The sequence below is a fragment of the Sus scrofa genome, chromosome 12, assembly GCF_054392235.1.
Source record: "Sus scrofa isolate SSC_HxYL_T2T_F1_AM1 chromosome 12, Sscrofa_HxYL_maternal_Yorkshire_Landrace_v2.0, whole genome shotgun sequence".
Lineage (NCBI taxonomy): Eukaryota > Metazoa > Chordata > Mammalia > Artiodactyla > Suidae > Sus > Sus scrofa.
Window position 1 is genome coordinate 53,634,337 of NC_139394.1, and position 11,882 is coordinate 53,646,218.

Here is an 11,882-nt window from a genome sequence, read left to right on the forward strand (position 1 = left end):
TCCTTTAGGATGACTATGGATTTAATATTCTACCCCCACAGGGAGACTCAGAAATTCAGGCACTCTAAAAAAAGGAAGTCTGTTTTACAGCCAGTTCAAGGTTCTGGACCTCTTGAATATAGTGTCAGTGGATAGCACCCCTCCTTCCATCCACCCATGAATTCAGGGGAGCTATGTTTTTGCTTCCCTCATGTTTATGGAACTCAGTTTTCTAAAGGTAAAATGGAGTTGAATTATGCATCTTCCTGTGTTCACACCTTCATGCACTGGTATCTATTTCTTAGACATCTCTTTGGAGCCAGGCATTATCTTAGGCACTGGGGAATCACATGATGAGCAGAACACACAAGGACCCTGACTTCCTGTGGGTTTCATTCTGGTGCTGAAGCTGGACTTAATGAAGTAGGTATAATCAGTTATAGCGGTATTGAAAGAAGGGCAGTGAAGGTTGATACTGGAACCCCCAGCAGGCTGCAGAAAGCTTGAGAAGTTCTGTTAGGGACATTTGTGCTGGAACCTCAGGGAGGAGCAGGACTTGTTGGGGAGTAGTGCTAGAGAGAATGTTCCAGGCAGAAGGAAGAATAGCTGAGAATAACCAGAGATGAGGACTAGGGAGTGGAGTTGAGGGGAACCTGTGTGTTCAGGAAGCTGATGAATATCATAGTTGATGCTAGCAAAGCAGGCAGTGTTGGATTGATGGGCGTGTTGAATGGACAGGTCCCAGAGAGACAGTCAAGGTCAGGCAGGCACTGATGGAGGAACTCAGAGCACCCAGGATGGCATCTGCTGGCCATCAGAGGGAGAGCCCTGGGTCCGAATGGACTGCTAGTTGGCCAGTCGGAAGCTATGTAAGCCCAAATGTCAGCTCTGCCTCCCTTGCTCCCTTCTATGCACAGGCTACAGTGCCTGGCAGTAAGAGTCACAAGAGAAAAGAGCAGATGCAGATTCTGCTATTTATCCATGTGAGACTTTGGGGGCACCTCATTCTTTGAGCCACAGCTTCTGCATGAGCACAGGATGACAGCAGCGCCTGCTTCCAGTGGCTCTGGAGGGCATTTAGGGTATTCCCGAGTTAGGGCTTCTGGTAGGACCCCCTGGATGCAAGTTCCCTTCCTTTCACACTGTCTCCCCACCAACCTCCTCCCCCTTCTCCTCCACAGGGAGGCTCTGGCAGGAACCTCCTCTGCTGTTTGACTTTGTAGGAGATGCTCTTTATTGGGGGAATATCTTGCTTTGAGCCTGTCCTCAGGTCCAGCAGAGCCAGGCCTGCAGCCCAGTGTCCAAGTCCTGTCCTGTCCAGATGAAGGGGCACACCCTCAGAGGTCCCTGCATCCTGCTGTGTGTCAGGCCCTCCTCTTGCTGGCCACTCAAGGCATTGCTCACCCCTCTCCCCTTCTCTGCTCCTGTGTGTTGCTGTGGGGACATATTGCTGACAGATCTGTACTTTTGATAGCAGGTTTTGTCTCCCTTTCCTAAAGGAGGATTATTCACTGTCATTCTTCGCTCCCATGTCATTTGCCCTGCCTCCCCGTGGTAGGTTATAGCTCTGCATCCCTCTGCTGTCTGGTTGGCCATGAAGTTGGGTGGATATGATGTGTGCCAGTTCCACGCAAAAGCTTTACGAACCATTGTGCATTTCCATAAGCTCTTGCTCTTTTCTTTTTCCTTAAGTGTCCCAAATGTGGGCTGCTTCTTCAGCCTGGGTCCCAGAATGAAGAAGATGCATGAAGCAGTCCTAATCAGAGCCACATAAAACTTTGAGTTGCCATGCCACGTAAGCAACGAAATAAATCTTTGTTTTTGTGTGCCACTGAGATTTGCGGGTAGTTCCACCATGGTATGACCAAGAAAAGAATGATTACCACATTTTCTTTCTGAGTCTTTTTGAAAATGATTTTTAATTTTTTTTCGTCATAGCTGGTTTACAGTGTTCTGTCAGTTTTGTACTGGACAGCATGGTGACCCAGTCACACATACATGTATACATTCTATTGTCTCACATTATCATGCTCCATCATGAGTGACTAGATATGGTTCCCAGTGCTCTACAGCGGGATCTCATGGCTTATCCACTCCCAAGGCAATAGTTTGCATCTATTAACCCCAGATTTCCGGTCCATCCCACTCCCTGCCCCTCTCCCTTGGCAACCACAAGCCTGTTCTCCAAGTTCATGATTTTCTTTTCTGTGGAAAAGAAAAGCTTTTGATTCTTATGTTAGCAATATGCCATAGTGTCTGACATGTAGCATTATTATTATTATTTTCGATGCATTCCGAAATTTGGGTTTTTAGTTCTTCTTTGGACCCTAGAGTTATTTGGTAGAGATATTTCAGCTATTTCCCGGTTGAAAGGCCATTTTTTCCCTGAGATTGTTCTGCTTTTATTGCCTCCTTTTCAGAGGTCATTAGTTGAATTATGGCTGCTTTTTGTCATTTATTGAAATTTTCTTTGTGATTTTATATGGTGTCTTTTCTTCCCTATATGTTCTATAGGAGCTTGAAAGTGACGTGTGTTTATTACAATTATTGGAACACGGTGATGTGTGTGTGTGTGTGTATACACATACACATATTCACATGTCTTACTATTTTGTTTGGAAGTATCTATCCTTATTTACTTTTTTCTGTTTTTCATTTTTTAAAAGTCTTATTGAGGTGTAGTTGATGTACACTGTTGTGATAATTTCTGCTGCACTTATTTACTTTTTAACCACTTGCTCTGCCTTAGACTTTAGAGAAGGTTTTTGTCTCTTTTTATTAAAGAGTTTGTATTTCTTGTATCTTCTATAGTTTCCACTTCAAGAAAATATCTGCTGTTGTATTTAGTGCTTAGATACTATACTTTTAATGATTTCATTGTGAATGTAGGCTTTATTATTCTAAAGTAATCTGCATACAGTTTAATGGTTTTGGTCCTGATTTCTGCCTTGTTTGAGAACAAGATCACATTCTTTTCTTACATTAGCCCCCAGCTTTTGCCCACCATTTTCATTTTGTCTGAATGGCTTTACTTTAGCTGTTTCTCCTATATACAGAGTAGAATTGGGTTTTGCTTGGTGAGTCAAGTTAGAGGTTTTCTTTTAAAAGGTGCATTGAGCTCTTTTATTCAAGTAGGTCTGCCATATGATTTTACCTGTCATATTATTTTATGTCCTTTAGCATGTAGTCTGTTTCCTGTCTTTCCCTCTCACCGTGGAATGTTTTTCATTATGCTACTACCCAAATATAACATATCCCCCGTGTTTCCTCCCTTTAGACCATATCTTTGCCCCTTAGTGTAAACAACAGTAACGTTACCTTGTCACATTTATTCTCCTTTTCCACCATCCAATACTGTTTTACTAATAGTATTATCTTTTAGTTTTTCTTTATTCTCTTGAATAAACTTAAACGTCTACTTGATAGATCTGCTTATATTATATTTATTTTCTCGAAACAGTTCCTCAAAGAAAATCGGAAACTTATTATACTTTCTATTTTTTTCCTTCTTCCATTTCTTGGTGAGTTATTTCCATGTTATTAGAGATATTAATTTATGTAATATTTTGTCACCTTTAGCCACATATTCTGGTATATGTGTATATATGTGTGTGTGTGTGTGTGTGTGTATATTTTTTTTCTAGTCTTTTTGTTGATGTTACTTCAACCCTTTCTTGATTATCCCAAACTCATATTGTCGTAGTGTCCACAGGAAGGGCTGATGGGAACAACATTCCTGGAGTTTCCTTACGTTTTAAACTCTGCTCATAACCCTTATATCCAAAGTACAGATTGGCTGGCATAAAATCCTTGAAGTCCCTATATATCTTTGAGTTTCTTGGGATGCTCTTTTATTCCCTTATGGCATTAAATGTTGCTGTCCTATTGATGCCAACTGATTTTTTTCCGCTTATCAGTTCCTTGACTTTTTGGATAGGGGAGGAGCAGCTGGTTGCCAGAAGCTTCTTTTTTTATTTGAAATGTCTAATAATTTTACTAAAGCATAGAGTCAGATTCAGAGTACTCTAATTCTGTAATGTAGTGGTGTGGTAACCACTTAATGCTAGTTAAAGGACAGAAGTATTAAAAATAGGAGTTCCCAGGAGTTCCCGTCATGGCGCAGTGGTTAACAAATCTGACTAGGAAGCATGAGGTTGTGGGTTCAGTCCCTGGCCTTACTCAGTGGGTTAAGGACCTGGCGCTGCCGTGAGCTGTGGTGTAGGTGGCAGACGCGGCTTGGATCCCGCATTGCTGTGGCTCTGGCATAGGCCAGCAGCTATAGCTCTGCTTAGACCCCTAGCCTGGGAACTTCCATATGCTGCAGGTGGGGCCCTAGAAAAGGCAAAAAGACAGGAAAAAAAAAAGACAACAAGCTTATGTGAGCACATGTGCCACGCACACACACATACACACACACAATATTATTTCAGGAAGTATGGAGCTGAGGACTCTTAATAATAAATCAATGCTACCCCTTCTTCATCCTATTTTCATGGATAAGGGCCCAAGAATAAGAATAACCACTGTCCACTCATCAGATGGAGTCTCTCTCTCTCCCCCCACCCCCATTCTGATTTGTCCAACATCCAATCTTGAGATCCTGGGTTCTGGATTCAGGCCAAGGTTTGAGTCCTTGTTTTGCCACCTCTCTGTGTGACTGTAGGCCGTTCAATCCACCATTATTTTTAATCTCACAAAATAACTTACCTCTTGGGTGTTGTGAGGGTCAGGGAAGGTAATGCCTGTAGGATCGTTACTGGCTGTCTGCCCCTTGATATCGCTGTCATAAGCGTCTCTTCTCCAGCATCCAAGCTCCTACCTGGGGAGTAGGCTCAGATGCTGCCCCAAGGGTCCTGGTCCTGTGGCCTTTACTCGTCTTCCATGAATGAGGGCTTTGCCACCCGCAGGTGTAGATCCTGTTAGCATTCTTTTGGGGGGCAGGCATGCTGGAGAAGGTGCCAGTAGTAGTCCCGGAGCGTGGGTCTCCGGTCCTGTGTTCCTGCGGCAGAAGAGACAGGACAGGGATGGTTTGGTAAGAGGAGCTCCGAATTTTCCAATCGTGGAGCAGAAGGGGCAGAAGGAGCTGAGCTGGATGGGGCCTGAAGACAAGGACTCCTGCGTTCTTCTCAAGGAAGCAGAATGGGTCACAGGATAGAGGAAACGGTGGCTTATTCACCAGGTTATAAAGTCTCTTGAAACATGTGCTTGCTGAGACTCATTAGAGACTCCGATGCTGTGCCCTGAGGGGATAGAGATTTTCTCAAGAGAAATTGTCCTCAGAGATCTTTTCTAGAAGGAAGAATGGTCCACAGCATTTCCCAGAGAGGGTGTGTCCAGGGTCCAAGCCCTAGGCTGACTATTCTGGCCTCTTTGCTGGAATGTGGGCCCCTGTCCTTTGCGTCAGCAGCAACTGAAGCCAACCCTTGGGCTATAAGAACTGTGGTAAAATTGAGCTCCTGGTCTTTATTCTAGGCTATGATGAAGCCTGTATAGTGTTCAGTGTCGAAAGAAGGAGACGAATTCTATTTTATCTTTGGTCTGTGATTTGTCTTGGGGAAAGTTTTGGTGGAAGTTACACTTTATTTTTTCTAGTGTTTTGATCGTAAGTCTCTGAATGTGTTAGATTCCTAGAGAAGAAAAGGACCTTGATCTAGTCCACCTCATGTATGTGCACCTTCAAAACAGCCCGGATTAATGGTCATTATGCTAGGACTTAGCCCCTGCTCTAGTGGAGGTTCTTCATGGTGAAGACTGAAAGCTCTGGTTGGGCTTCATCCCAGACTCTGCCTCTTACTGGCTATAGTTAGTAGTGTGTGTGTGTGTGTGTGTGTGTGTGTGTGTGTGTGTTTAGTAAAGTATAGTTGATTTACAGTGTTATGCCAATTTCTTCTGTACAGCATAGTTACCTGGTCATACATACATATATACATTCTTCTTCTGTACTATTTTCCATCATATTCTATCCCAGGAACTTGGATAGAGTTCCTTGCACTGTAGTGTAGGATCTCGTTGATTATCCATCCTAAATGTAAAAATTTGCATCTACCTACCCCAAGCTCCCCATCCATCGCACTCCCTCCCCCTTCCCCCTGGGCAACCACAAGTCTGTTCTCCATGTCTGTGAGTCTGTTTCTGTTTTGTAAACAGGCTCATTTGTGCCCTATTGTAGATTCCACGTGTAAATGGTATCACATGGTGTTCATAGTTAATGTTATGTTGCTAATGGTCAGCCACATTGTAGCACGTCTCTGTGGCCCTCTCAGAAAAAGGGAATTCTTTCCCAGCTGGAGTGAGAGATTTTAATTAGCAAGGACATTGTGTTTCAGCTACACCATGAGGGCAAGGAAGACTATGTCTGACTATGTCTGGGGTGAACTTAGTATTTCCCTGCCCGTACCAGAGATGAGTAGAGAGCACAGCAATTTTTTAAAAAGGCAACACTAGTGAGACTCCTCAGGAATGAGAATGTGGGTAGTCTTACTAGGTGAAGACCAATGCCAGTGATCTGACAGCTCTCCCAGAGATCTAAGCATCAAATATGTGGTCATCCCTCCTCTGAGCTCCAGTGTTCAGGTAACACCTCCTTTTGCCTTTTGTTCCCCTAGTTGAGAGAGGATGTAACTTCTTTCTGAAGTCTTTAGTCTCTGGGTTATCTCAGAATCTTTTTTCACCTTTTATTTCCCCCTTTTCTCTTGGGGGATATACCTATATCTCTAATTCCCTATGTTAAATCTTCTTGATTTCAGCATACCTGTTGTACTGTCTGTTTCTGGAGTAGGTCCTTATTGACATTCCAGGTATATAATAGTTGTCATATCCAGTATGACTATGCATAGTCATGATCTATTACAGTTTAGAGACTAATATTTTCCTATCTTCATTTTGCTTTCCACCAGTATTCATTGGGTGCACTTTATTTGACCACGACTGTGAAAGGTACGGTAACATGTTAGGACAGCTCCTGACTTAAGAGGCATGCCATTTTAAACATAGGCGTCAAGTAAAAATGACATTTGAGTAGTGATTTCTAGCTTTAATAGCCTGAACCACTGTGATCCTTATGACACTAGCAGAGCAGGTATTATCTTTACTATGTGGGTGTAGAAGCTGAGCTTCAGTCTTTCTCAGCTTTCTTGTAACAGTCACTTGCTTAGCTGGGCGATGAACCCCATATTCCTGCCAAAACAAAACAATGTGTGCAAAGTGGTAATTTCACTAACATGACTCATAGTTGTTATAAGATTTCTGAGAAGAGGAATTTCTCTCTGGAAATTGCGAAGGCAGCTTTTTGGAGGGAGATGACATTGGGGGTGCATTTCCAAGCGCATCCTAATTGGGGACTGTAGCCTCCAATGGATGACTTCACATTGGTTTTAAGGAGATTCTCTTGCTGCAGAGTTTCCCCAGAGCAGCCTTCATGTCCCCATTTCTCAGAGTGTAGATAAAGGGATTTAACATCGGGGTCACGGCCGTGTACATCACAGTCATCACTGCATCCTTGAGGCTGTAACTCGTCAGGGGGCGGAAGTACATGCCCATGACCGTCCCATAATACAGGGAAACAACTGTGAGGTGGGACCCACAGGTGGAGAAGGCTTTGCGCACACCCTTGGTGGATGGAACTCGTAAGACTGCGGAAAAGACCCGAACATAGGAGATGATGATACATAGTAATGGCACGGAGAAAACACCAACCCCCACGTACATCATCTTCACGTTGAAGTGGATGTCAGAACAGGACAGCTTGAGCAAAGGGACAATGTCACAATAGAAGTTGGCTATTTTCTGGTTTCTGCAGAAGGACAGACGAGCCGTGAGCAGAGTGTGGAGGAGAGCACTGGCATTTCCAACCACCCAAGACCCAACAACTAACAGGACACAAGCCCGTGGGCTCATGATTGTTGTGTAATGAAGTGGGCGGGTGATGGCCATGGCACGATCATATGCCATAGCAGCCAGGATGTAGCTATCCGTGTTAGCCAAGGCAATCATGAAATACATCTGTGTTAGGCATCCCCCAAAGGAGATGGCCTTGCTGTGCAAGAGATAATTAACCAGTGTCTTAGGGATGGTTACAGAGGATAAGAAGATGTCGACAAAGGAGAGGTTGGCCAGGAGAAGATACATGGGGTTGTGAAGGCGACTGTTGCAGCAGATGGCCAGGATGATGAGCAGGTTTCCAGTCACTGTGATGGGGTACATGAACAGGAAGAGGATGAGGAAGAGGGTTTCCTGTTCCTGATGACCACTGACTCCCAGCAGGATGAAATCCAGGGCAGAGGATTGATTTTCTTCCATCATCGCTCCTTTGTGAAGAAGGGAGGAGAAGAATCCAGAATTATTAGGGACGCACTGTGTCTAACACCTTCTGTATTCACCACATTAGGTCATCTGTGTTTATACTTGGACATGCTGCATCCAAAGACAGCTAATACTGGTGGAAAAGCATCTCTGTTCATCAGTTGGACTCACTGTCAGAAAGCCATTTACCCATGTCTACGACGTGGTCATTGTGAATCAGAAGTGCCCATCCTCCAGAGGCCAGACACCTTGGATTTTAGTATTTAACAGATAATTAAATTTAAATTTGCAAGTGTTAGATACGTTGTTAGGCCTCATGCCAAAACCACGAACATGTCAAAAATACAGTTTGTGTATTCATTTATTTAACATCTATGACATAGTCTCTGCTATGAAGAAACCAGGTTCTCGCACTAATTTTTTTTATGCATTATAGGGAAAAAGCAGCATTTTGGAGTATTTGAGGAAGGCATTTCATTACAAAAATGTGTTATACATGGAGCATCCTGGAGAATTCGGTTGTTCTACTGACTGATCCCAGAAGTATTAGGTGTCTACACTGGTGTTATACGATTATAAATCCGAGAGAAAACTGGGAATGGATTGTAGCAAAGCAAGCCTAGTCACATTCCTCCCCAAGTCTCCTGTTTTCAAAGTGTATTTTTACTATGTGTCTTTTCTAAACCCTTAGGTGTATGTAAGTAGAATGCTTTTCTCTTTGGTTTTTCCCTTCCTTGGCCTCATTATTTCCTCGAAGGAGTCATTCGGTTCTATAATGTCTTCAGCTGCTGCTTAGTCAGGTCGACATCTGTCGATGTAACCTCTCGTTCCTCTCATTGCACATTTGTCACACTCTTACATGCCCAACCGAACCCCATCCACTGCACACCCAACCTAAATAGTTGGCAGGTTTTTTCAAGAGGAAACTATACCTTGTTGATTTTCATCTCCTGCAGAGAGGCTCTTGTGAAGTACTGTTCATTTTGTGTACCAATCAGCTTGCACTCAGTATTTCTTGAATTATATCCAGGTTTACCATGTGGGCTTCCCACATGTGGGGTGCTCTCAGGCACTCTCATCCTTCCCTTCTCCATCATGTCTTCTTGATTTCTTCATTTAAAATAATTTGTATCTATCTCAGCTTTTCCACTTTCTGTCTCAGTGCTGTAGTTTTGACCACCATCATTTTCTCTCTGAAATATTGAAATGCTGCCTTACCGGCTAGACTCCTGGTTCCCTCCTCTTTGGTATCTTGCACTTCATGGCCTTGCTAAGTGTTGGAGAGACTGCTAGCTGCTCACCCGAGTCTACTGGGTTTGCTTGTTGGGCACTCAGCTAGACTCTATTTCCTGGCCTCTACGTTGTGGACATGTAATTGAGTTCTAGCCAGTTTACCTGTGTGTTCCGGTTCTGGGCTTGCTCCATACTCTCTTTGCCCTCGTGTCAGCTGAATTAAAATGGCCAGGAGGCTGAATGGATGGTGGGGGTCACAGGGTGGAATGAGCCTGTGTCTTTAGTTCTCTACATCCAGGAGAGCCACGACTCACCAAGAAGACACCTACTGGAATTGCCACATAGGAGAGAAATAAGCTTTTATTCTTTTAAACCATGACACATTATTTGTTGTTATTGTCTTTTTAGGGCTACACCTGTGGCATATGGAGGTGCCCAGGCTAGGGGTTGGATTGGAGCTACAGCTGCCAGCCTATGCCGCAGCAGCATAGGATCAGAGCCATGTCTGCTACCTACACCACAGCTCACAGCAAATCTGGATCCTTAACCCAATAGGCAAGGCCAGGGATCGAACCTGCATCCTCATGGATGCCGGTCAGATCCATTTCTGCTGAGCCATGATGGGAATTCCCCTTACACATTTTTTTATCCATTTGTTATTGTAGTCCATTAGGTCCAAGTAATTCACATTTTTCTAAAGAACTGCTACTCAGCAATGAATTCAATCTCTAATTCATTCCATCATCAATTCTCATTGTCTCTCATTGTATATATGAATGATATGGGAGGACTTGGGATGCAGATCGAACTAACTTTCCCCCAAGTGTAATGTGCTTTTGCACCTTTGCACCCAAAGGAATTTAATTGTCTCACTTCCTTGAAATGCCCTTAAGCCCCCTGCAAAAATCACTTGAAGGGTTGCCCTGTTCAACAGAGCACTATAAACATTTTTTCTTTGTCATGTAAGAAGTAGAAAGCAAAGAGCAAAATGGAGCAAATGCACAGAAATTATGGTTGTCTACAATGAAAATGTAAGGGAATACATGGATAAACTAATTCATTTCAGGAAGTTAGCTATATATACATCAATATTAAAAATAGTCAATCCTGGAGTGCAGTGCAGTGCAGTGGTTGACGAATCTGACTGGGAACCATGAGGTTGCAGGTTCAATCCCTGCCCTTGCTCAGTGGGTTGATAATCTGGCATTGCCGTGAGCTGTGGTGTAGGTCACAGACGTGGCTCAGATCCTGTGCTGCTGTGGCTCTGGCGAAGGCCAGCGGCTATAGCTGCAATTCGACCCCTAGCCTGGGAACCTCCATATGCTGCAGGAGCGGCCCAAGAAATGGCGAAAAGTCAAAAATAATAATAATAATAATCAATCCTGTTCCAGTACTTCAGTAAGACTGAATTAGAAATTATAATTTCAAAAAATCCCTATCCATAGTAGGAAGAGAAATTTTAGATTCTCAGAATAATTCTAAGAAAAGCACTTCAGGAGTGGTGTCAAATAGGAGTTCCAGTCATGGCTCAGTGGTTAACGAATCCGACTAAGAACCATGAGGTTGTGGGTTCAATCCCTGGCCTTGCTCAGTGGGTTAAGGATCCGGCGTTGCCATGAGCTGTGGTGTGGGTTGCAGACGTGGCTCGGATCCTGTGTTGCTGTGGCTCTGGCATAGGCTTGGCAGCTACAGCTCTGATTCGACCCCTTGCCTGGGAACCTCCATATGCTGCGGGAGTGGCCCTAGAAAAGGCAAAAAGACAAAAAAAAAAGGTGGTGTCAAATATTACAAAATTTTATTTAATGAAAGAAGAAAATACCTAAAGTAATGTGGAGATAAGCACTGTTAATAGGAAAACTTGATGTGGTAAAAATGTCAGTTCTCCAGTTAATCTGTGGATTTGGTGCAATCCAATGAAAACACCACAGTTTTCCTTTCCACATAGGATATACCAAACCTATCCTAAAATTTGTGTAGAGGAATGAGGATCCAAGAATTGCTAAATCAATTTCAGACAAGAAGGAATGAGAATGGAATTACCTCATCAGATATAAACATGATTTACTCTGATAATACAAACAGTACAGTTATACTGTTAGAAGGACTGAAAAATAGACTATGTAACAGACTAGGGAGCTCAGCACAGACCCAGCATTTATGAGAAACTGCTGTATGACACAGGGTGGTTTAGATATGAGCAGGAAAAGGATGGACTGTATATTTAGCAGAGAGTTGTGGGATAACCGGATACCCATTTATAAAAATAATACTGAAAAATAGTATCTAGAGAATTCACTGAAGGAACAAAACTTCAAAATTGTAGAAGAAAAAAGAGAAAACGTGTTTATAATATGTAGGTAGGACTTGAT

At 43.3% G+C, this 11,882-nt stretch overlaps 1 protein-coding gene across 1 annotated transcript; it reads right to left on the reverse strand.

Annotated features, from left to right (window-relative positions):
• Positions 1–5,496: 5,496 nt before the first annotated feature.
• LOC100627793 (olfactory receptor 1A1-like) lies at positions 5,497–11,323 on the reverse strand. Its single transcript, XM_084985687.1, has one exon. The coding sequence runs from the start codon at positions 8,278–8,280 to the stop codon at positions 7,342–7,344; it is 939 nt and encodes a 312-aa protein (XP_084841813.1). The 5' UTR covers positions 8,281–11,323; the 3' UTR covers positions 5,497–7,341.
• Between the last annotated feature and the right edge of the window lie 559 nt (positions 11,324–11,882).

Excerpts from the sequence above, each read along its gene's own strand:
- LOC100627793 (XM_084985687.1), bottom strand. The coding sequence starts at position 8,280 with ATGATGGAAGAAAATCAATCCTCTGCCCTGGATTTCATCCTGCTGGGA.